The sequence below is a fragment of the Rhodnius prolixus genome, unplaced genomic scaffold, assembly GCF_049639745.1.
Source record: "Rhodnius prolixus isolate KJV_2025 unplaced genomic scaffold, Rpr scaffold_2, whole genome shotgun sequence".
Classification (NCBI taxonomy): Eukaryota; Metazoa; Arthropoda; class Insecta; order Hemiptera; family Reduviidae; genus Rhodnius; species Rhodnius prolixus.
Window position 1 is genome coordinate 39,509,243 of NW_027411592.1, and position 26,192 is coordinate 39,535,434.

Genomic DNA, 26,192 nt, shown 5'->3' on the forward strand with positions numbered 1-26,192 from the left:
AAAATTTACGAGTAAAAAATTTTGTTTGATATCTCGTTCTAAGACAACATATGTATGTAAATAATTATAATTTTAGTACGGCCGAAACGATTACACATATACATGTAAATAATTATTAAAGAGAAATTAATGCACCATTTTTTTCTAGTAGTAATTTATATATTATTATTTTCTTGAAACATAGATATTGAGCACAGAAATAGTTAAAAAAAAGTTTTTATTCCTTAATGTGTGCTTCCGCTGAACTGATTTTCCCCAAATTGGAAAATTTATAATTGTACTCTTGAATAACACTTTAAAGAGAACTTCATCCACCTCTCCTCGGCACTAACTCTAAGAAAGAATTTACTAGAAAAATATTTTACATAAAAGATATAGATTTAGAATACGGAATGATCAAACTTTAAAAAAGTATTTGTAGCCGTTTTAGAGAAAAGTTCAAAAATCTATTTAAAAAAGTGAGAGTGCCAGTTAGCAAATTTAGTCAACAGCTTTGACTAACTAATATTCCAAAGGTGGTACCAATTCGAAATTCAAATATTTCAAGTCAATTTTAGATATTCCCAAGATTTTTCGATTTTGAATTATGTGGACCTCTCACAAACACCGACAAATTTAAAAAAAAAATTTATCGGGCCGATGAGAGCTCAAATAGGATTCCAGTGAAAACTTTAAAATACAAATTCAGCATGACCGCTTTACTTTTACTCCTATTAATAGTAAGAGAAATAAATACAAATATCAATGAGGAATTCAACATTTTACTAGCGAATAAATTGAAGATAAGTGTTGTTTATGGTAAGTAAGAGATGGCTAGATGTGAATGCACCTTTACAGCTGAAAAAATATGGTGTGAATACATTTATGGCTCTCTTTTCGCAATTTCTGTCAAGAAATATATTTGAAACTTTTTTTTTAAATTAAAAATAGCAAAAAAACATGAAACTTGTTGAAACCTGTTTTCAAATTTTGTATTTCAATTGTAGTTGCATTCCTATTAATGAGCTAGTAAAAGGTACTTATAAGATAAGGAAAAAAAGCTTAACCCTCATCTAATCTAGAACTGGCTTTACAAGCAGCTTTCTGATCTGTAAGGGAGCAAATGATCTTTGTAGTTTAAAGATAATCGTTACTACTGTTTTTAAGAAAATACAAATCGACTTTCGTTTGGCTAAATTGTCCAGAGGTTTGTTATCGAATCTCATGGTGAAATGTCAAAAGTGAACTTTCTACAGATATCCGTTTTTGTATAAGCTGACCACACCAACACATAGACAAGAGCGTGTAGTTGGAGTGCATACCTCCGATTTTGTTTGTTGAGATTTTTTTTGCATACCGTTAATGAAAGAGAGGTTGTATATTTTCGTAACGAGGATTCAATAGATCAGGGAGGGATTAAGATCTGGCTAGGAATAGTTTGAAGCAGAAGAAATGGTGGCCGCACTTCTGATATTTACGTCATATACATAACAAAAACCTCAATGAGATTGATGTAGAGCAAAAACTAAAACTTGCCTAGAGACTAGATACCCCAACTTCAACTACTTGATTAATGCCTTAAAAACTGCAATGAAGAATCAACGGATGAAGTCTTCTGGTGACCATTAGATATCACCCGAAGAGAAGAGAAGCCAACCATAACAGAAGTACTTTATACCAGTGTGGAAAAGTTTTGATATATCAGCTTGAGTTCGCTGTCAAGTCATTAAAGAAGTCGTCATTTCAACTGAGGAGGAGGCAATATAGGAAGACGATGATTCGACATTAGTAAGGGATGAGCCCAAGCTATTATAGTATCCATCAGTTTATCGGAAATATAGGTAACAATTCATGAATTATCAATCATGTAACAACGCAAATAAATAATTCGAATTTATCAAATGATTTTATTCGTTATAGTATAGTAGTTTTCTACCATATAAAATGGTTTCGGATTTTCATCTATCTCCAGAGATTGGCCCATCAGGATTACGAAGAGAGTTGGTCTTCTAATGAGAGCTTCTGACACTGTGTCAGAAGCACCAAAAGAGAAAATTTCTCTACTCAAATCCAATGAACCAAAAGTTTGAAAAACCGAAACCGGTCGAGTAATCACAGATGTAAGATGGATCAAATCATGAATATTTATTTCCATCCAACCATGTATTCAACATAGTATTTTGGTAAACGTTTACTCGAGATTGAACTAGGGAGTTCAAGTGGTTCATTAACTTGGAGGAAAATGGGAGACATACGAGTACTTTATTCTTGAATTGTTTAATACTCATGCATTGTAAATCAGGACTTCTTTGAATTAATTAAATTTCTCAATAGTATAATCATATTTCTTTGATTCAATCTAAGTAGGAGCAAATTTTTCGTAAGGTTAATTTTTTAGTTATTTTATTACTGTTTGCTACGTTTTTAATACGTTATCAGTTTTATTTTTTATTAATATTTTGGTTCACTTTATTATTTTTATTTCCTTCATTACTAGTTTTCGTTTCATTGATGTTTCTAGGATTTAAATTTCAGTTCTGTAAACGTACACTCATTATGAGGTATTAATTAAAATGGTAAATCAATGATTTTGAATAGTATATGACACCTTGATATCACTGTATAGGATACCCTAAGAGGTTTGATCTTATTTGGTTAGCTAACTTGTGCAAAAATTGTTATTATTTGGAGAACTCGTTTCAGAACTAGTCGAATTTTTCTGTTAGTGTCTTAGATCTTCTGTTAGAGTGTAAAATATTGAAGACAAATACTGTAAAAAATAAAAATTTTAACTAAAATTATTTTAAATCAGATTAGTATTAGACTGTTATGTGATACCAAATTATTGACAGTGATACTCAGGATGCCCTCATACACTCATACCACTATCCAATCTCGGCTTTAGTTTTTGCTGTATATTATGAATTTACGTTTCTCTCTGCCACATTTCATTTTAGTTAAACTGATAAATTTTTTCCTGGTTCACTCCTAGCACAAAGGGGGCACAAGGAATATATGGAAATGCGTTTGCTTGAGAATTGGAGCTCACAGATATCTTACGATATTTCAGACAAACAGGGCAATTTCTTCTATGAAAGGCCCTTAGTTTGGGGGGGCAAGGGTCTGAGGAGGATCGGGGACAAACAGCCACATTAGGCTCAAGTACCAAAAGGTTTTAGGTGACCAAAATTAATGTTGGAAAAGTAGGTTTTTTCTATGGTAAAAGAACAAATAAAGTATATTATTTGACTGTAATTTTTATATTAACATAATAATATAGAAAATGGCCACATTTGTTTTAACATCAAGAAATGCTTACTTATTAGAAATCTGGTATAGAGAAGCAATTATTTACTATATTTTCTTTCAAAATCTAAGTACACTTTATACATTTCTTACTTATATCTTGTTTTTATAACGAATACGGCAAAGGAATCATTTTCAAAGGGCCCACTTTTTGTCGTCAACTTTTGTTCATGGATGAAAAACAATAGCTGAAAATATAAAGCGGAAACTTTGCCAAATTGTTATTTGTTAAATTGAACAATAAATTTAATAGGATTTAAAGGGTGGAAATTTACTAAAATGCATTTCAAAAGATTGTTAATTGATTATAAAATGAAACCTACTAGTTTGGAATAATAAGATAAATAACAAATAATATTTTTATTATTATAAAGGATATTTATAAATTTAACATTATAACACACTATTTTTAGCTCATGACACATATATATAATAAATGTGGCATAAACAAAATAATTTATAAAATATTACTTATCATTATTTCTTTGAAATACATTATGATTTATAAGAAATTAATGTTCGTGTATTTTAATTAATGATGCTTTGTTGTTTATGCGATTGTTCAAAGTCAGATGAAATGTGCGCTTTATGAGCTATACACGCTTAAAATTACACTTTTTAAAAAATATTTCAATGATGAAATGGAAATTTCAATAATATTACTTTTATTTAAGGTTACAAAAACCATTCGAAATGCACAAAAGCATGCACATGGAATGAAACTGGTAAACTCTGAATCACACATTTCTTACATAAGCATAGAAAAATTGGAATAACAAAAGCATAATATTCAGTTAGATACTGTAAAAAGATAATTTATTGGAAAGCAGGATATATTGGAAAACTATACAAAAATAAAAAGGTACAAGAAACAAATGATGGGTGCATTTTACATTTTACAAAAGCTTGTTCACAAAAAACCATCTTTTCTTTTTTTCTCGACTGTACTTGAATATTATACTTAATAAATAGTTTTAATTAATATCTTAATTATATTATTATTTTATATGTAAATATCATCATTATTGGTACATAAAATTATTACTGCATTCATACATTAAATTATAATATAAATACTTATATTAATCCTGGATGAACAAGCTTTTGTCTTGAATATTGATGAGAATAGAAAATAATTACTATTTTTATTATTATTATTTTTTTTTTTTTAGCAACTATAAACAATAAAATATGTGATGCCATTTAATAAATCTAATCTAGTGTAAAAGCTTTAAATTTTTATTTACATACTGTTAGTATAGTTTATTTTGAATGGCATGATATGGGACTTGGTGAAGTGATTAATTCAAAAATTTAAAAAAAACACCACAGTTTTAAAATAATTGTTATGTTGTGATTACTAAAAAAAAAATCTACATACAGTAAGAAAATAAAAAAAAACAAATATACAACCATGTCACATCCCATGTATATCAACACACAATTTACATATACATTTCTATGGAATATTCCTTCACCACATACACGGTCCCTCGAAAATTTTGGAAATCAGAACTAATTATAATATGTATATGGCTTTCTATAGAAATAATATACACCTTTTTTTTCTTTTTTCTTTTTTTTTTTTTTTAATTCTACACGCTAAAATACATCAATCTAACATTACGTTTATCACTAAAAACTGGCACATACCAAATTTTTTATTTACTTTATTAATATTTACTTCTTTTTTTTTATACTGCTATATAATGATTTGATTTATTATTTATTTACACACAGCCTCGGACATAATAATCAAGGTTTTTGAGACGAATATGAAGCCAAGGCAACTTTCTCACTGACTAGCCTAGCCTCAGATCTGTCGAAATAGATCCGGGTCCTAGATTTATATATAATATGAAATATGGTTACAGATCACAATGTAATTTTTTTTTTAAACGTGACTTAAAATGCTAGAATCACGTGGTACACAATACACCACCCTTTTTTTTTTTTATCAAAAATTTTATTTTTATTAAAAATTCAGATGGAGTCGAAAACAATCCTATATTCTAGTCTCATTTTGTTAAAATGTTAACAAAAAAGCACAACCAAAACGTGAGTCAGAGTCACAGTTTAAAAACAGCTTTTTTCGTAAGAGCACAAAACAACACAGAAAAATAGAGAGAGTGAGGGAAAAATAAAAATTAAGCGTATGATACGTTTACGCCATAAATATTGGCCTTGTCATTGGCAGTTACGATAAAAAGGCCATTTATTAGCACAACCGGCCCTTATTTGTGTAATTTTTATTTTAATAAATCTGTCACACAACCGTTTCATACAAATCAATATTAATTATACAATTTCGTTAAATATATCAGTCCTCATTCAACTTAAACTAGACACAATGCTTACAGTTTCAAGGGTACATCTGTCGATTTTTTTAAAAATGTGACTTCGAATAATAAAAAGTAAATTTACGTAATTATTCAAACTTTTTAATAAGTCAACAATAAATAGTTGGCAGTCAAAAGAATTAACTTTAAATTAGAGAACACAAAGCTGAGGCACCCTCAAATACTGTGGGCAGTATACTGTATAAAGAAAAAAAGTTGAAATTTCGGGATACTGGATATGGACGCTAAGGTCGGTGTTAAAGCTTGTCACATCGGCGCAAGCCAGGATACATACAAGTATAATGTTTATATTTACATGTTATATGCAACATAAATTGGATCAAGCTGATCTGCTAGAAAACCGTCCCTGAGATGCATACGCTGCTTTTCTCCCCTGGAATTGATTGGAACCACACCAGGATCTACAACTACGGCTACTCCGACAATTAAATGATGTTCCTCTAAAACAGCTGTTGTTACTAGTGGTACTAAGTCTAAAGCTTCACTTTCATTTCCATCAAGTTCTACGACTACCACCAGAAGATTTGTCCATGTAAAAACAGCGCTGAAAGAGATGTTGAAATAAGAAAATCGTTTAAATTCAATGAAAATATTTACTTTCTCACACATAACGTTCTCTCTTTTATGTAATTAAACACAATATTTACAATACATAGATCAAAATAAAATTTGTTAGGATTCAGACCATTTGGTGCTTTTATTGTTATTTTAAGAATATTACTAAAAACTCGATGGCTTATTTCAATTTAAGAAGATACTACTTCGAAGGTCTTCAAACCTGTACCCAGAAGAAAGCAATAACCTTTCCCGGTATCAGAATAACTCAGTGGATTCTCCTCAATAAATTATGAAACTATTTGAGAAAATAATCCTGCCTAGTTGTATCGGAGAAAGAGCAGATTTCATGTTAATTTACCACCTTTTAGATCTTTATCACCTTAAATAATAATATAAAAATACTTAACTACTTAATTAGTCTAACTTAACAACTTGTGTTCTTCATAGCTCGAAAATTTAAAGGATGGGGTTCAATGTATCAAACGTGTAAGTGTAAAAGAAATGTATTCGGAGTTGCTCCATTAAAAACCTTATTACACTAATTGCATTTTGAAGAATTTTATACTACAAGGCTCCCTCAACAAAATATGGATATGACGCCATTTTTGTTTAATAAGTCGATAGGTAGGCATGTTTTCCTAATTTTTGTTGAGGTTTCAGAGACCAATTAATTAGTTGGTTCGATTAAAGTTAGACTAATGTTTATCTATTTCATCAGAATTTCTGTCTAGTTTATGACTGGAGCATGGGCAATTAGTTTTAATTAATAATGCATTAATCCTATCACCGATACAAAATCTAGGGACAGTCATCTAGGTGATTACACCAAAGGGGCTACCTGGGACCAAACATAGATACGTCTTTCAATTCTCCTTCACACAAAACACTACACGTTAATACGAGACCTCAAAAGTTAACACACCGGGAATGTCGACCGACAATAACAACGGTAGCAGCTATTGACAATGGCGGACATTTTGAACATACTGACTTCAGTACCTGAAAAGCTATATTTTACCCCAATCAAAGAAATTATTAACCCGACATAATTGATACCAAACATTTAGAGAACAATGACACACCTATTCACTTAGACTCGCTTATATTTTGTATTGGCTTAAGGTTTAATTAAAATAAAACTAAAATTTGAAAAGGCTTTCTTTTTTCTATTGAGGAGCCTTTAACAACGATGATTCTGTTGAATAAATTAGTTTCCAAAAAAAAAATATATGAATTACCATTCTGCAATTTTCTTGTGACATCTCATGACGCTATTCTCAATATCAATTGGATGGTATCTCATACCTCTTAACATTACCGTCTCATCTAAAGCTCCAACAACGAAGACTGCATCATGTAATTCTAAAAATAATAATTAAAAATAATATAACTACAAAAATACACGCGTTTTACATAATAGCAGCAATTTCATGTTAATATAGCTATAAATAGTAACTGAAATACCGGTGACAGACCAGCCAAGATTAGTTACACAGTACTACTATAGGACATTTCTGAACAATTAGCAAGCTAGAAAAATTAAGAGATGGACTGGCGAAGAAAATAATAATAAAAAGTTATCAAAACATTATATTTTCTTTAAGATTCTCCTACTTCATATGTTTAATACGACCAAGAATTTCTAAATAAAAAGTGAAAAATGAATATAGATAACTATTCAGAGGGAGAGCAATGCAGTAAGAACCATTTTATGATTTCTCTCCCAGTCTCAGAAATTTCGAAAATCCGATACCTTATTTATAACTGCATTCACAATATTTTATTTGCTGTCATAGAAATAAAAGAAAACAATATTCTTGAAAGAAGTATTAAAAAAAAAAAGATATATACAAACCCGAAGTATCAGAAGGAGGTCTGTTTAGAGCGGAGATTTCGTGCAAAGAAGTAAGATCAGTGACTTCGCTCATTATTGACACTGGCGCTGGTGATTGGTTTGTGCAGTTCTCTGTTCTTCTGAGGAATCCTAAGTAGCCAGTTCTAGCGTATATTTCACCAGTATTTCCGGTTACCAGGCGAGCATTAAAGTGTTCTCCATATTCACTTTCATCACCATAAATTGAAAAATATCCACTGGCATTGTGAGGCGATTGTACCCATATCTGAATAAAGGATAATGAGAAATCAATTAAATCTTGCTAAAATAAGATGTAAATTTACCTTTAGCTGTCGTAGAAGTCATAATATTTTCATTACCTCACCAAGATGTGAATCACCGCACTGCCCTTTGGTTTCTGGATTGGCGATTATAACTTTTACTCCAGGAAGTAATTTCCCAGATTCCAGCAAACAAAGTGAATGAGGAGATCCCCTTTCTACAAGGCTGACTCTATCATTTCTCAACGCTCGCAAATCTACATACACCGAAGATGGTTCTGGGCTAGACGCTCCCTTTTGACAAATTGAAAAATGTAATGGTTATTTAACCAACATATATATATATATTCAACATATATATATTAATATAATAAACAAAAAATACTGGTAGTGCTATTCTTATATCATTTCATATTTATTTCATCAAATTTTCATGAATCTATTACTGTTTTTTTTGGTTGTTACCTTGGTTTGCCTTCCCGTAAAATTGTGTTAATGCACAATGCAAAAGGCATCAAACTGACATTAAGAAATCAAATTGTCAACTATCCAAACACATTGTGCTATAATGAGAATACCTTTTTACATATATTAATACTTATGCAGATAAGAGAAAGAATATTTAATTACCTGAAGACATATCGCTACATTAACTCTACAGCCAAAACTGGTAGACACCGCTCTTGGACTGAGACCAAGTGCTGAGAACAATTTAGAGAATGATGAAGTTAAATTGATTCGAGGTCGTTCTTCGGCAACCACTACACACGTTCTCACACATGCCAGAGAGACTCCTCGAGTTTTTAATGTGTTCACCGATGAGCCTAGGCCTTTTGTACACAGTTCCATCACACCTAAGAGCAATTCAAAATATTAGGTTAATCTTCCCTCACCCTAATTTGGGATCGTTCATTTGAATATGCTTTGTTAATGTGCTTCCACAAGTAGCTGCCATGAGAGGGCTATTATATAGACTTACAGTCCTATAAAACCCAAAATTTAACCTAAACTTTGCAAAAAGCGATTGTCTGAAGCATTAGCCATCAGTCAAAATCTAAATACCAACATCTACCTGCCGATAATAATAATAATGAAAATGCCGATTTATTTTGTAATAATTAATTTTTGGTTATATTAAACCACAGGGCTCACTTCTCAAAATTCTCTTTCCTGTTAGGCGAGAAATTCAGTTTAAAAAAAAATAAGGAACATATATCTATTTTTGCAGTATAAATTAACGGTCAGCTTCTTTTACAAAATAGGCGACTTAGCTGATCGTTCTATTCACTACACAATTCGATTAACTTCATAAAACAAAAAGTGGTGATGTGCGATGAAATAATGTACATTGTTTTTTAAAATTCCGTTTATAATAAAAATTCAAATAAATTTATCGTTATCATTTAGCGGCTGCTACTGAATTAGAGTTGAATTATTGCAACAATTTACATTAAAATGGTTTCTGAAATAAATTATTTATTATTCAATGGCCAAAAAATTTTGTCGTTTAATGGTGTTATTCATTATCATGTGGGAAATTTATTATAAATTTAAAAAGCTGTGAATGAACCAAGGGCTTTGACACTTAATTTCTAGATAATTCAAAAAGTGGTGTTAATCGATCTGTGCAGTAAACTGTAAATTTATATTTATTTATTTATTTATTTATATTTAAAGATAATATGTTATTATTAGAACGATAATAATATTAAAATGGTGGGGTATCTATTTTTAAGATAAAAAGAAAAACTCACTCATAAGACCGATAATTGCAGTTTTCTTCTATCTATTCCTGAAGAAAATTAGGAAAAATAGTGAAAAGCAAATTATAGTAACTGTGAAGATTAATTGTGAATCTGTGAAAGAATAGTTGTGCATCCTTCTAATGTGTAGCTTTTTTTATTTATTTATTTTTATTTTTTGGAATCGCAGCCTTATTTGATAAAAGAACTTAAGAAAAGAGGGAGTGAACTAAGCGGCACGCGGTCATCTCCAACCATAAGAATTTCAGTCTCATGTTACCGAAGACCTTGCCTTTTTTTTCGTAACCATTAAAAAGATACATATTATGTTTCTACTAACCATATGAGCAAAATGTATCCCTCACTCGGTACTGGCTGACTGCTGATAACCAAAGGGCCGGATTGACTTCAACTTCAGACGGAGGTATTAAGATGGAATGATGTCCAGAATAAACACTACGAAAATGAAAATATTGCACTCATGATTTTGCTATTTTTCATAACAGCCTCATTAAAAACCAAAGAGATTATAACTTTAATGCGCTTATATAATTAATTACCTGCTGAGACACCATAGAGCAAAACCTAGTCCACAATAAGGATCTAGACATAGAGCTATGTGCCTTGACGGGTACAACTCACACGCCAACTTCATTGAACGACACAAAGACGTAACCGCCGCGTGAGACATTTTTATTCCTGCCAACATTCCTGTTGTACTAACACTGAAATAAAAATCACAATTACGTGAAAACTTAATTTTATTATTAAAACTACAATAGTTTGGAGATAATCTACCAAACTTAATGTTAACCTATTAACAACTTTTTGGTTTCTCTTTTTTTCAATAAAAAAATAAAATACGTCATTTAAATCCATAAATTAAGTAATCTCACCTAAAATCTAGATAAGCTAGCATTTCAGCTGTAGGAGCTCTGTACATAGCAGGTAATTTCTTTTTAGGCATGTCATCAGTGTCTAGGATTACAGGCCATGACTTAATATCTACTACATTACTGGCCTCCTGAAATAGGTTATTCAATTATATTTATTATTTTATTTAGTTGAATTAATTAATTTGTTTTATGTAAAACTGATGTTGAACCAATAATGAACACAAAAACATCATTAAAGAACACTTACTTTTGAGCGAAGAAGTTTGATGACATTCTGGTTTGAAAGGACTAGAACCGATTTGCTAACGTCTACTATCATTCGAACTGTCGGCAGTGTAGTCTGGAGGTTTTGTGGATGTGGAGGTCGTATTGTAACTGGTACAGCACCTGAAAAAAATTATATAAAGTTTAAGAGATTTTTAAATAATGAATTTCTTCTTAGAAAAGCCCCTACGACATTTTGTCCTCTAATTCTGAGAAAAAATAATCCACAATAGAAATAAATAGCTTATTTACTAATATTAAGGCTCGAAATTTTATATGATAATTCTTGAGACTAAAATAAAGAAGGAAGTATTTATAGACTTTTAAAAATATAAACAATAAATAAAATGATGTCCCTTATAGTTTTAGATGATTTTTCCTTTTTATTTTAATAAAGAAGCGAAACTGTAGAGTCTTATCAGAGACAGACTGTAATCTGTATACAATTACATACTATTTAAAAGTGTATATACTAACCAACATATAAGCAGCCATAAAAAGCACAAATGAGATCAATGCCAGGTGGGAAAATTAGAGCAACATGATCGCCAGTATTTATTTTTGCTCTTTCTAATAACAGGGATCCTACCCTTTCAGCTCTTTTATGAAGCTGAGAGCAAGTAAGGACTCCAGCTACACCGCCTTTTGAATTCAGCAATGTGAAGATAACATGCTCCGAGGTAGAGATTGCTCGCCATCGAAGGATCTCAGAGATAAACTGATACTGTAATCATAACAATTTAAGTTTAATCAGTATCGTCAAATTTAAAAGAAGGAATTTAAAAAAAAAAATGAACAGCAACACTTTCTACAATTAATACAAACTTCACCTTCTAAATGAATACCATTGTTATGTAAATAGGATAAAGATTTATTTCTTTTAAAAAGTGACCTCTTATAAGTACAAATCTTTTCACACATGAATTAGCTTAAATAAAATCATTTAGTAAAAATTGGAATTTCATAATTTACAGAGATAACAAAAGAAATTTCAAGCCAGTATATCGAAACAAATCTTTAAACTTCATTCGCTATGTTCCAATAAAATGCAGATATAACAACATAGACAGATCTTTCGGAATGAGATAGATATCAGGATGTTGTATGATACACTTTTTTAACTTTTTTAAAAGAAAGAAGAAGGAGTACAGCAAAAGAACTTTTCAGTTCGAACTTTCCTTTCAAAGATTAAATAGAACTAACTATAAATAACAGAATCAATTTTAGATATTTTATTTGTGATATACTTTGTTCCAGTTTGGTTATAATTCTTAATAATTTCATTTTTTTCAATTCAGAAATCAGAATGGAACTTGATAGTAGACTTCAAGCAATTTCTACGTATACTTTTTTGCCAGGGATGCAAAATATCAGTAAATTTTTAAAAGTCTACTATCCAATTTATTAAGACCAACTCTTTTCTTTTGTATTTCAATTTAGATAAAAGAATAAGATAATTTTATACACCATACTTACTTTACGGGCAGAATCAGATTCTTCGTCGACAATGCCCATGTCACGTCCCTGCGCCGAAGCTAGTCTATTTCCTTGTACAATATTGCCCACCATCACGGATGCTGGACCTACATCTGCAACAACATACCCGACACCCTCACTCACGGCCCCAAAGAAAACAATAGGGTACATTGTCAACGATAGACCAATTCAAAGAGACGAATATTCTGAATTGCATTACTTAATTGATTTATTTTAAAATTGATCTCTTTAATTCTTTGTATTGAACATAATGAAACTCTCATTGCTTATTATTGAGAATACACTCAAAGAACATTTAAAAATAAATTAAAAAAACATTAAGATTAGAGATTAGCCCAGTGCATTGGATTTCAGCGAGTTCGCGTCCTGCAAACTGCTATTTGATTTTCCCTTCCAAAAGGAGCCTCTACACCTCACTATCCGATGGTGGAGAGCATTCCTTTAATGTAAAAACATTGCAGACAGCTTGTGGAGAAGGCTCCGGGCGTCAAAACGTCTTAAATATATAATAAATGAAAATATAGAAACATCGTCATGAAGAATGTTTTTTTCGTCTCTCAGAAAAAAATCCTTTCCTTTGTGAAAAAGTAATTTATCCCAGCCATTTTCATTATAGGGCACTATTTCGATTTGCAGTGGGCTTAATTGACCTTGTGTTGTAAGACCGGAAAATAAAAGGTTATCCCAAGAGAATATATTTAGTACTAAAAGATGGATTATATTTAAAAAGTGAGACCAAAAAAAAAGAAAAGCGTAATTGTAAAGGTTTTTTGCTAATTATCTTAGACCCAACGTTGAAACAAAATATTAAGTAAAAGTATAAAGAGAAGAGCATTGAAGAAATAATGAAATCTAAAGAAGTATTGAGTATAATTTCATCCGTCGTTGCATGCACTGATTCCAGAATTCTACATTAAAAGAAAACAATTGGTACGATGGATGAAATTGGGGGAACTGTCCAGCATTGCGGCTACAACTAAGAAAGCAACATCGCTTTATGGTGAAAAACAAACGTAAAAAAAAAAAAAAGATCAAGAAAGTGTACTGTAGAATTTTTAAAATGTCAGTCAGAAAAATAGTTACGTCATTAATGCGCCTGCTTCTTTATTCATTTTACACAAATCTATTGTTGGACGACCAGATACAGCATTTTTCGACGAAAGGATGTTGAATATTTGTCTCGAACTGGAGTTTACTGTGATGAGACAATGTGGTGCAGAATGATGAGGATATCGTTCGGCTTAACCAAGAGAGAGAAAAACAAAACATTAAAAATCAAAAATCAATAAAAGGGTCTTGAAGCTAAGATATGATAAAGAGGAAATAGATGACTTATGATAAAGTAATCCTGGAGAGAAGCAAGACGTGACTCATGTTAATCATGCTCTCTTTTTCAGGCAAAACAATTTTGGTCACTGAAATATCGTGACTTACATATTTTTTTTTGTGGAGATAAATGGGGAAAAGTATTAGTATATGTTTATAATATTGGTCATTTACTGTAGTAAGTAATGTCCTCAGAACTATTAAAAATAAAGAGGCAGCGAGATCAGAACCAATTAGAGAGGGGTAATTTACATTTTTTTTTCTAAATTGTTTTTAGCATGTTCTGTCTATCTCTTTGCTCGTTTCTTTTTCTGTCTGAACATTTTGTTTCTACACACTTTGTAGCAATTTTATCTTCGTTTCAGTTACCTTCAGAAAGAGATAACTATTATTCACAAAAACTTAAGAAAAATGTATTCTCCAGGTACCCAAATAGTAATTAAGCCCACTGTAACGATTGAATAAATATTTCGTTCTTGTTGTTTTGGATAAAACAAAGTTTCTGATTTATAATTTTACAATTTGGTATTAAAGTATACTTGTTTGCCTAGCCATGAGCATGACTGAATGGTGAAGGATAAATTTGCAATGCAACTAAAATCATTGACATAAAATTTTAAGTGATATCATTCATCATTTTTATTTACTTCAACAGCGCTCTTCTTATTGGAAAAGTTTTAATTATTTAGTGGAATTTATAATTAAATATTTCCAAACATTATTTAGATATATCTTAATTAGTAATGAATGATGTGAGGAACACATTATGTTCACCTTCAAATCTCTTTAAACAAATACTGAGAGCAAGATTTAACCAAAAGAAAATTATTATGGCACAGATTATAGTTTCCTTATTTAAAAAAAAAAAAAAAAATCCCTTGTAAAAATTCGAGTAAAATCGCCCATCAATAAGTAGCCTTTAAATAAATTTTAAACTTTGGCAACTCATTCATTTTGGAGCTGTGGTATCACATTTACGCCAATCCATACGAGATTGTATAAACAGGTTTTTACTGTTAAGAAAATTCAGTGGAAACTTTTTTCTTTGGTTTCCAAGAAAACCATATATTATAATTCAGTTCCAGATAATAAAACTTTTTAAGGCACATTAATATTTTAAGCCAGCCTATTTCATGATAGAAATTATTTTTTAATAATAATTTTAACAAAAAGTCTCTTTGAATTGTTCTAAAAATAACAATTATAATTGGATATAAACGATAATCAATTGTTCAACAGTAGAGAGCTGGTTAATATTCCGAATAAATAAAGATTAAAAGTATAGAGAAAGTGAGAGCATTCTTATAAATTTCTCAAATGAATATTACTCAAAAATAACAAGATTAATTTTGTAATATTTGTTTTTAAATACTTAATTAGCTATAAAATTATATAAAAATCACTAAGCTTTCAAAACTTATAAGAAAAGCCACTTAAAAGTTTGTTTTAGGTAGATTTAAAAAAAGTAATATGAATAGAATTTCTTGGTTTAGGAATTATCGGTTTTTAAATTTCATCAATAATTTATACTTGATAAGTTATATTAAATGGGAGCTTTAAACGCAATTTTGGGATAAGAGAATTTTTGCCCCAATAACTATCCTACATTTTGGCCGGTTAAAAAAAAAGAGAGAGAGATCGCTAATACCGTGAGGCAAAAATCACCACGTGAAACCTGTCAAATCTAGATTTGATCACAAAATGAAATAGGTAATCTCGAAAATCTCTAAAATACCTTTGACGAATGGAAAAGTTTTACTTTTCAGAATATTTTTTTAACTATGAAAGTTACAACTCTATGTGTTTAATTAATACACTAAAGATAAGATTTTTAAAATGATTTTAAACAGTGATTCAGTAAATTTATAAGGAGTTACAAGTGTCAGACATCTCCTTTTCATTATAGCTGAAGCTGCGAAGAAAATAATTTCTGGCTTCTTTGGTTTGATTTTGGGTTTCTAATTTCTAATTTCCGATATGTAAATCAATTCAAATAATGAAGTCTTTTTTTTTATAAGCTCGTAAATGTTAAAACCAGTGCTCTACTGTTCTGAATCTTCTAAACCTGAAAGATTTTAAGACAAGATTAAGATGAGAGCATGTCATATAAATACAAAGTGTATAATATATTTGATGTGATATTTTTTTATTGTTCAAGCAAAATGGCCAGTGCCTTAAAAAAAAAAAAGAGTAAGAAATTTTAAGTAGAACTTAATCTAAAAATTAATAGTAATAAAACTAATAAAATTACCATTGCAGAAGAAGGTATATAAAAGTTGTCCCAGATATTCCTCCCGTCCGTCCCATAATGTATGGATTTAAATACATAACAATACTGTTATATTTCTATTTATTATTTAATTAAATAGAGACACATGAAAAGTTATACATGATATATTTTATAATATGAGCATATAAATATTCCACATAGTAAGACCAAACACACAAACAGCTGAAAAAATATACATAAGTGCAAAAGAAGTCTGTTTATGGAGAGTGAAATTTGAATGTGTGATGAATTTGTTATCCAAATAAAAGATTCTTTTTTTATTTAAATATTATGGCAAAATGATTGCATATTGTTCTATACATTAAAAGATTTTCTTTTCAAATGTCCTGCCCAAATCAACAAAATAAAATATGTAGCACTCATTTTGAATAGAATAAACTCAGTGCAGTCAAACGCATACATTCACTAACAATAAATAATTAACAAAATCACTCTAGAAAAATTGCAATTGGAAAAAGCAATGGACTTATTTTTTTTTTTTAGTTGCTTACTAAGGGGAAAATTTAAAGCATCACCATACAAATTGCATAACTTTTCTAGTGTCTCTCCTAAAGACCCGAAAAAAAGGTAAATAAATTATGCCCACTAGCAACGGTCTATGAAGAATCTATCAATTCTACTTTGCTGGACAAATAAACTGCTATATCCAAATGCAAAAATTGATATCTACTATTTTTTTAGCTGGAAAAATGCTCAGCGGTTAAACAAAAACAAAAAACAAAGAAAAATATCTCAGGGATTTAAATAATTACTTTCATTTTGATTTTCGTCATTCCAAATTTAAATAAAAGCTCACACTTAATAAAGAAAATTTTATAAAATCATGAATTTGGTCAGGACGTATTAAAAAATATAATTTTTTGTTACCTTGATCTTCACCAATTTGGTTAACATATTGGGCCATTTTAAAGTATTCATCTGCAAAATAAATAGCCTCAATCATTTGCCACATAATTGCCTATAAACTCTCGATTTAAGAATTGTCTTTTTCTTTTTTATTTCTTTTGCTCTTTTTAACCAAGAGGTAGAAGATTATGAAAATAAACGTGCTTTAGAAAATAATGGGAAAAAGAACTTTTTTTTGCAGGCTGTAGAAGATTCGAATGGAACATGTGTGTGACTGTGTAAGCGAAAAGAAAAAGAGAAAAGAGTGGTGATGATTATTTATAACATTTACTAACCTAAGTGAACCTCCCTTGGTTTTGGCAAGTTTGTCACACATGTATGCGGGCAGAGAAGTACATTCGCTGGATGAAGTGTGCCCTCTAAGAAGCGACGTTTGCATTCAGATAAGTGAATACCACCCAATGGAGTTTTTGGCAGATAATTGGGTGGTACTAACGCTAGGCAATAAAGTCCCACTTGATGGATGGAATCAACAGCTTGCAGTACTCTTGACATCCATTGGAAACTCTAGGCATTTTACAGAAAGAGCATAAAAATACATTTGAAAGAAATCTTAACTAGCATTCCTCTACTCTACTAATAATTTTTAAGTATGTTAAAAATGAAATGATCAATTATAATAACTTTTAAGTAACTCATAAAATGTGCGGGCAATTTGTGATAATTGAACATTTTATTTGAACAAATATGAACTTGTCTTCGGACTGACTCAAAACGTGTACATAACACTTTAAAACTTGTAGAAGGTTATGTATGTTTAAAGTGAATAATAGAAGTTCAACAATTTTCACAATTTGCTTAAGAATAAAATTGAACTAGTCCTCTCGTCACATTGGTTTTTAATGTGTATAGCTTGTACAAATTGAAAGGAATTTAAATTTCTCCTGTAATTTTACAGGAAAAAAAAAGTGACCATATACTGTAAAATCTGTATTAGCAGCAAAAAAAATTGACTGGGCCAACGGAGTGAAAGAACACTCACTACAAAAAAAAAAGAGTTTTCCCAATACAGTTAGTCGGGAAATAAATCCACAATCTAGAATGGACAATTTTCTATTTTAGGCAGTGGGGAAAATGGGGAACTTATCTACACATTCAATAAAATATCTGATTATGTCATAGTGAACATCAGTCACCTCCAACTAGACAGTTTTTGAATTTCATGAAGCATCAGGCTATTAAATGATTTCAATTTATTGGTGCAAGAACGGATTTGAGAAAACTTTATATTATTCTTGGTATTGAAAATTATATTGATTTTAACCTACTAAGAATTATTAAGACATTAATCATCAACTACTAAGATTTTTGTTTTTTGTATAATTAATTTTGGTTATTTTTACTTTCCATCATATTAGTGTGATATGATTAGTTGTAATTACTGTATAAATAATATTTTTTCGAAGAGTGTTTGCCCAATAAAAAAGCAGTTCCTACCAACATTAGCTAACGCTTTAGCTGCTTTTCTATTATAACTATTTTCATTCATTCCAATCCGATCTTTAGCAATAGCTAAACTTTTTTGTATAGAAAGATTAATTACAAAAAATCAATAATAGCCTTATCAACTTTTTAACAGATGATAAAAATATTGGCTAAGACAAAGCTTAAAAAAAATGTTACCTCTTCTTCGCTACAGTCTGGCCGTTGTTCTGCAATAACACAAATCCTCTCATCCCTGAGCACTCTCATACTGAACACAGCTATCCTGCCACGATAGATAAATTTCATTGGTTCTACTGCTAGAACTGTGGCTATGATGTCATCTGCGTTGTGTTTCCTTCCGGTTACTGTCATTAGACCATCACGGGAGCCACATACAAATACTAATCCTCCCTAAAAATTTAAACGAAATAATTAATGAAAAGAAAACAAGACGGAATTTGTTTCTGTAAACACCAAATCTGTAAAAGGACAAACTAACCGGTCCAAGAAAACCAAGTAATCCACTTCTTGTATATTCGGCATCTGAGAGTGCTGAACCATCAGGTAGTAGAGGAGAAACTCTGAACGTGTTATTGCTGACGCCTGTCAAACCCCAATACTGGGTACCAGTGGCGGGAGAATTCACACAAATCTCTCCTACTTCATCAGTCTTACAAAGGTATGATGTGCCTTCCATTTTAACTACGACAATGCAAGCTGAAAAGAAATAATTAATCTATTTCACTAGTTTAATGACATGTTTTTTAATTGTTAAAATGAAAATGTCGTAATACTCTAGCCTAAATTGTCTTTTCAAAATAAGTAGCTTAATCTGAGGCGGCTTTAGAAGAGGAAGCGCACTTGTAAGAGGGTATTAGATCCCTTTTTTATTACGGAACAAAGCGCCGTTTCTTACAATCTCAGCAAATACTATCCACCTATATTGCTTTTCCGGAAACTTTTGGGTGTTCTCCAAACGTGTCCAGAAAAAGAATTTCTCTCACCGACGGGGAATCTTACCTCTTAATAAACAACAACTTTCTTACTGCATCAATCCAAGTATGGTATAACCAAAAAAGAATCCACTTCATACCTAATGATGTAAACCTGCAGTACAACAGTTTTGTTGTGACGTCTATTGGCCGTTCTCAATTTAAACCGATAAACAACAAAATGCGCGAAGTAATTGATCTTTTATCAAACAGCGGTATAAAATATGGACGACAATTTTTGTGTTAAGGATAATCAGAACGCTAACGGCACTTTCTTTATCAATTTTGGTTATTGATAGTCAGTGATCTCTTGAAAGGATTTGAGTTTTTTTTTTTTGCGATTAAAGGGCAATAATATACTTACATCCAGGCATAACTTGGCCACAATCTTGCAAAGTAAGCGAAGTTAGAGAATTCTCTTGGTCAACTCTGACTACACCGTAACTGAGGCCAGACATAGATAACACCCCCCTTCCTGTGGCATTTACACCTCCTCTACCTGGCCTGTTATAAACAGAAGTGAAATTTAATAATTATAATAAACATATTCAATAAAAGCGGGTGGATTGAACAGATCTCATTATTACCTTCTTATGGATACTGTTAAGCACTCAGTGGATGAGGCTGAAGGACAAATAGCATCATTTCTCAAACCCTTGGATTGAAAAACTGCCAAAAATTGATCACATGATGATAATGACCAAGGATTAGCTCCGTCCCCAACTAAAAGTAAGCGTAAAGATGAAAGGCTAATATCCTTATGATCTTTTGTGGCTAGGAGGCCCCAATGGAGATCTCGTGATTTCACCACGGCTACGCTAGCTAAAAAAAACAAAAGAAAGCAAAAAGGCTAAGTATTACATAAAAATAAAATATAATTAAAAAAAAATTGCAGAAAACAGTTTCATAATTTTCAGTAATTCTCAATGTTCTCATTAATACATACTTTTTCTTCAAACATTGTCAGATTTATCAATTTATTTGGCAATTAAAATAATCAGATACAATTCAGACGTCAGATAATTTCTTTACTGGTTGTTTTTTACTCGTCAGCAAGTACAGTGTGAGAGTGAGACTTCACATAAGTGAAGACGAAATATCTACACCAGTGACAATCTACCTCTATAATGGATAGAAATTTGAAACCGGTCAGAGATACAATAAACATGCGTGCTACAGTCAGGTAAAATCAAATATATTATCCAACTCTGCGAACCTAACCACATTCTAAACATTTCTATTTTTGAAAAAAATTAAATTTCCAAAATTTGACAATAGATTAGTAAAAGACAGAAAAAAGAAGGATAAAGAAAACTATATTCTACTGAAGTTCTTTATTTTTCTAAAACGAAATTTATTATTCTAAAACGAATTAACTTACCTCTATATTTGGTTATCATCTGCATCCATGATGCCGGATTCACTTTCATCAATGCGTACGGTATAAATACTACATGCATTCCATTTAGGACACTGGTAAGAATACTGTGCCACAGTCCTGTTTCTCTTTTGAAATCCAGTACACAGACCATGTTCTCGCCTTCTGTATAGTTGCAGGACATGGTCAACATACGGCAGTGTGATAGCATTGACGCTCTTGTCACAGTTACTCCCATAACAGATCCGTCACGATCAGTCGTATACTAATAAAACATAAATGTTCAAATCATATTATTAAAATATAATAATTTGATAATTTTCTCTTTTGTAATAGGGGCAGTATCATTAGTGAAGCTATGTTGCAATCTGTAGCAAGAAAGTAAGCCTATTTCAGAGAATCATTATTACAAATTCCTCAAACGACCCTGCTAGCGCATCTCTGGAAGCTGATATAAGTGCAACAACTGTGTAGATGAGATAATGCGACAGAATACTGCAAATCATACCTTTTTGATTGGTAAGAATGACCCCAATTACCCAATTCGAATGCTAGAATCAAAAATTAGGGAACAGCATTTTGCATTAGGCCGTAATTCTTCACCTTACAGCTACAAAATGTGAGCACCGTAATCGTAAGCATAACTGGACTAACAAGAGTTTCTTAAATTCAAAAAACCATATTTAGGCCTTCTCTGTTGATACTAACTTTGTAGTATGTTTGCTTAAAAACAGAGAAAAGGAGTGCAACCAAAATTGAGGTTAACTTTTTTTAAACATTTGCCTGACACTGAAAATATGGTCAATGGTACTGTACGGCCGCACTGTCCTCTAGAATGAATTTAGGACCAGAGTTGTATTTTTTTTTTAAATTTTTAGCAGACCTCTTAAATGTATGAGGATACGCTGTAACTTCAAAGATAATTTCTATTGGTCAGGTCATTCAGATTATTTTTCCAGCATCTGGGGGAATAAAATTAAACCATTTGAAACCTGATTTGTAATGAAGGATAGCTTTAAATTAAATTATTGTCGAGTTTCATGTTATTCTGCCAAAAGGATTGCTTTCAACTGAGTATTTACCTCAGCCATTCTCAGATTTACTTTTTGCATCTCATGAAGAACAGTTTTCGATGCAGATGGTTTACAAATAAAATGTCCATCAAGCTACTCTTAATACTTTTAACAGAATCAGAAAGAATTGTAAAGACAAAAAAAAATATACCTCAATGTAGGCTGGATTGTCATCAGTGAGACGTGGTGTTGGGCTCCAATCTTTGGGAGTTTTTGCAAGATGCTCTGTAACGAACCATTGTAATTTAGGCCAACCCTTAAAGGAAACTACTTCACCAGCTGCTGTTTTTGGCAATCCTTTTAGACATGCTTCTGATGTAAGAGCTACTTGTACACCACAAGAACCAAGTAGAAATCCAATCTGTTGTGAACCCGCATCCTAAAAATAAAAGAAATATTTTACATAAATAGCAATAAATGTGTTATTCTATTTGGGAAAAAACAATATTTATTTCGATAGATTGTTATTTTAAAACTAACTCTTCGAGTAATTGGCACTTCAATAGGTACTGGAACAACACCAGCGAACATACATCCGTAGAAAGCACACATAAAGTTGATTGGATCATTATTGGGATAAACCAAAGCTATTCTATCGCCACTCTTCAAAGAACATGTATCACCACCTTTACTGAAGTTCTTGGTTAATAGTGTATACGCTATTTTTTGGGATCTACTCAGCAATTTACCTAAAAATATAAGAGAAGTATTATATATACTGAATTATTAATTGCTTCAGTTGTATTATTATAAATTTTAATAGCTATTTTATGAAGAGATAATCACTGGAATCGAACAGAGAAATTAGAGTTCGCCCTTGGATTGTCTCTTTCTACGAATCTCTTAGTGCTCATGTATTACAAAGTTGTAAGTAAAGAAAAGGCTCCGGGAGCCAATATATTCACACGATTTCACGCATTTTTTTTTTTTAAAGAAGAAAAACAATTACCATAAGTTAAGGTTATGCTCAATTTGCCGTTAGGATCGAGTACTGTAGCTACAGGGGCTTTGTAGGTAGCTGATCCATATCGTTGAATCGCAGCTTCGAGGTTGCGAGGCAAACCAGATGGCACCTAAAATTTATTAAGAAATAAATTAATAGATATTGAAATATTCTAACAATTATTTTCTTCAAAACAATAATTACAAAATAAAATCAACTAACAACAAGCTGGTCTCCAATGGCTGGTGTCATTGTAGCACCTTCAGGTTTTGGAGCATTCGGATCTTTAGGATTAGCAGCAATTTCCAATTCAATATCATCATCTTCATAGAATTCTGGTAATGGTCGCCTTTTAGGACGCTTTAAAGTGTTGAGCAGTTGTTGTATTTTTGCTGAAACTTTCCATCTACCTGTGCCAGTTACTGTACCTAGAAATTGTTTGTTAAGTAGCCTTGTCCATCGATATATATAAATTATATTACTAATTTTTCCGTTAAAACTACGAAAAACAAAAATTACATATAGCTGCAGGAAATAAAAAACAATTTTTTAATGACATATAATTAATTGTTTAAAGTGCCTTCCTCTTTGCTATATTAAGATATTCGTTCATAAATAATCTTTTTCGTGACATCACTTCCTTTCTTGCTTGTTCGATGATGTTATTTTTTTAAATATAAAGGGTGACCAGAGTTGTATGCTCCACCCACTTTTTTTTTTTAACGGCTAGAAATTTCGAAAAAATGAAAAACACGGGATTTAATCATTTGTCCCATCCAATGGCCACCTCGATCTTAACCCCAAATGGACTATTTTTTGTGGAGATACCTAAAAAATAAAGTGTAAAATATCCTGAATCCCGTGACTTCAGTCGATGATCTTAAACGTCGAATAACTCTAGCCTGCCTAGGATCTTGACTTCGCCACCATAAGTGCTGCTACAAGCAAAGCGTGGGAGTCCAGAGTTTTGGCTTGCCTATCCGTTGGTTGTGCCCAGTTAGAACAGATTCTTTTAAAAAAATAACGTAATTTCGACAATAAATTGAAATTTGTTTTTCATATTTTAAATTATCATAACTTTTGAAAAACCTAACCGATTTCAACAATTTTTTTTTTGTTTTTTTTTTTAGGAGCTCAAATACTATAAAAATATGCAACAAAAAATATAACGTTCCATTTGGAAAACAAAAGTTGGATGCTGTATCTCGAGATAGAGGGGTTTAAAAAAATGGGTCAATCACTGAAAATAAACTAGACTAAAAATGATTAAATACGTGTTTTTTATTTTTTCGAAATTTCCCGCCGTTTAAAAAAAAAGTGGGTGGAGCATATAACTCTGGTCACCCTGTATATTAGAATAGTTTGATAACATAAGAAGTGAGTTCAAGTTAACATTATTTAAGTAGATGTTAAAAAAAGGATGGATATTACTGGATAAGTTTTACTAAAAATCATTTTAATTAAAACAGTTTTTATTTGAACAATGATTCCAAGTTTACTAAGATTAGCATTGTTCACAAATATGGTTGGAAACACTCCTTCTGAATAATAAAAAAATAGAAAGAAGTTTCCTTCTAAAACAAGAAAAATTTCCTTTCTCTCCAGTGAAAAAAGAAAAGAAAATTGATTTGAAAAAGCAAAGAGAAAATGAGAAAAAGCAATAATGAATAACTTTCCCATACCATCATCAGATGACTGCCTTGATCGGTACCTATTGACCCGATCAGCCGGTGTGATCCGTCTGGCTTGACCTGTGTTGTGCGTTACATCGGGAGGTTGGGAGTCTGAACATCCAAAAACAAAATTAATTTTGTCTTTAGTGAGAACAAAAAATAGATTGAAGAGCAAAGGGCTGCTACGTCTTTAAAAAGGACAACCTGGTGTAATTTCCAAATTAATGAAAAACGATTATATTGTAAAGTAGGTAACAAATGATGATTTAGGAAGTATTTTTTACAAGATAATAATGTCAACAATTCTCCCATTTCAATTTCTGAGGTGTGTAGGTTGAATACTACAAACTACCCACACAACGAACTTGTTTTTTGTTATCGTTGCTTTTTTAAAAAAATTTAAATATAACTTTGGCTTGTTTTTGGGTGGGGGGAGGAAGGTGATCAGTGTAATGATAGGGGCGCCACTTCCTCTTCATGGCTTAGATTAGGCTAACCAAGGTCATCACTTTATTGTGCCTTCTGTAAAACAATACAGATATAAACAGATTCTCTTTCCAATCAAGCAGTAATGTAATTACTATTATTAACTACATTACGTAATCATAAAAAAACAAGTTCCCTCATTTCGTATTGGAATAAGCTAATTTATTTCAAATGTATACCATTATATTGGCGTTTTGTGAAACTATAAAGTAAAAATGCGCTGCTAGAATCCAAGTAATTTGTAAAATTATACAGTAAAATTTTTAGTTAGCGACAAATCTCAGGCTATAACGTAGTGTTGTTCAGTTGAGGTTCGAGCTGAAGGCTCAACCGAGTCGAGCTTCGATACAAGCCTTTACGGCTTGAGCCTTCAGAGCTCGAGCCTTATAGCCCTCGAAGCTCGAGCCGTGAAGCAAGTTGGAGGCCCACAAACCTTTTAAAATTCTTAAGGAATGACGAGTAGTCAATGAACAATGAACATTTTAAAAATTATTGTATTCATTTATACAAAAATATGTTGAAACATTCATTAGTTGCATTTTAAGAAATGAATTTATTAATATTACAAATAAAATGCTTCATATAAAAAACAAAAAAAAAAGCTCGAGCCTTTTGAGCCGAGCCTCGGAGGCTCGCCAAGCTCTCTATGAGGCTTCAGCTCGAGCTCTGACTCGAGTCTCCCGCTGAGCCCTAGGAGTTAGAGCGCTTAAGGCACGAACCTTATAGCCTTATGGTTCAGCTTTTGAACAACACTACTATAACGACACTAATTACATCTCATAACGGAATTCATTCCGAGTAAAAGAAAAACTAGTTTATAGAATTAACGTTAAGAAAACTAGATAAATTTGTCGTTAAAATTAGCTGTCTTTTGCTTTTACTGTGGGTTAGCCCATCCTAGACTAGCGTTTAGTCTATCTATCGTCTCTATTAATACAATAAATGAAGCTGAAGCTTCCATAAAAATTAAAATTGGCAATAAA

General features: G+C 31.3%; 1 protein-coding gene across 17 annotated transcripts in view; it reads right to left on the bottom strand.

The window, feature by feature from the left end:
- Positions 1-3,211: 3,211 nt before the first annotated feature.
- Positions 3,212-26,192, bottom strand: part of DIP2 (disco-interacting protein 2) — a 617,293-nt gene continuing 594,312 nt past the window's right edge. For 14 of the 17 annotated variants that reach the window (XM_074119216.1, XM_074119213.1, XM_074119212.1 and 11 more), the window contains 23 exons: positions 24,733-24,834; positions 23,273-23,478; positions 23,057-23,180; positions 22,588-22,796; positions 22,259-22,486; positions 21,038-21,299; positions 20,244-20,478; positions 20,021-20,160; positions 19,164-19,381; positions 18,863-19,075; positions 17,515-17,746; positions 17,201-17,251; positions 12,697-12,809; positions 11,698-11,944; positions 11,204-11,343; positions 10,957-11,084; positions 10,621-10,785; positions 10,401-10,516; positions 8,949-9,172; positions 8,418-8,612; positions 8,059-8,323; positions 7,442-7,565; positions 3,212-6,189 (listed from right to left, as the gene is read on the bottom strand). In XM_074119216.1, the coding sequence (XP_073975317.1) occupies positions 5,937-6,189; positions 7,442-7,565; positions 8,059-8,323; positions 8,418-8,612; positions 8,949-9,172; positions 10,401-10,516; positions 10,621-10,785; positions 10,957-11,084; positions 11,204-11,343; positions 11,698-11,944; positions 12,697-12,809; positions 17,201-17,251; positions 17,515-17,746; positions 18,863-19,075; positions 19,164-19,381; positions 20,021-20,160; positions 20,244-20,478; positions 21,038-21,299; positions 22,259-22,486; positions 22,588-22,796; positions 23,057-23,180; positions 23,273-23,478; positions 24,733-24,834 (4,190 nt within the window). In that variant the 3' untranslated portion in view covers positions 3,212-5,936. The remainder of the gene's footprint in view (positions 6,190-7,441; positions 7,566-8,058; positions 8,324-8,417; positions 8,613-8,948; positions 9,173-10,400; positions 10,517-10,620; positions 10,786-10,956; positions 11,085-11,203; positions 11,344-11,697; positions 11,945-12,696; positions 12,810-17,200; positions 17,252-17,514; positions 17,747-18,862; positions 19,076-19,163; positions 19,382-20,020; positions 20,161-20,243; positions 20,479-21,037; positions 21,300-22,258; positions 22,487-22,587; positions 22,797-23,056; positions 23,181-23,272; positions 23,479-24,732; positions 24,835-26,192) is intronic. The other 3 variants (XM_074119203.1, XM_074119202.1, XM_074119207.1) reach the window with 3 other exon arrangements.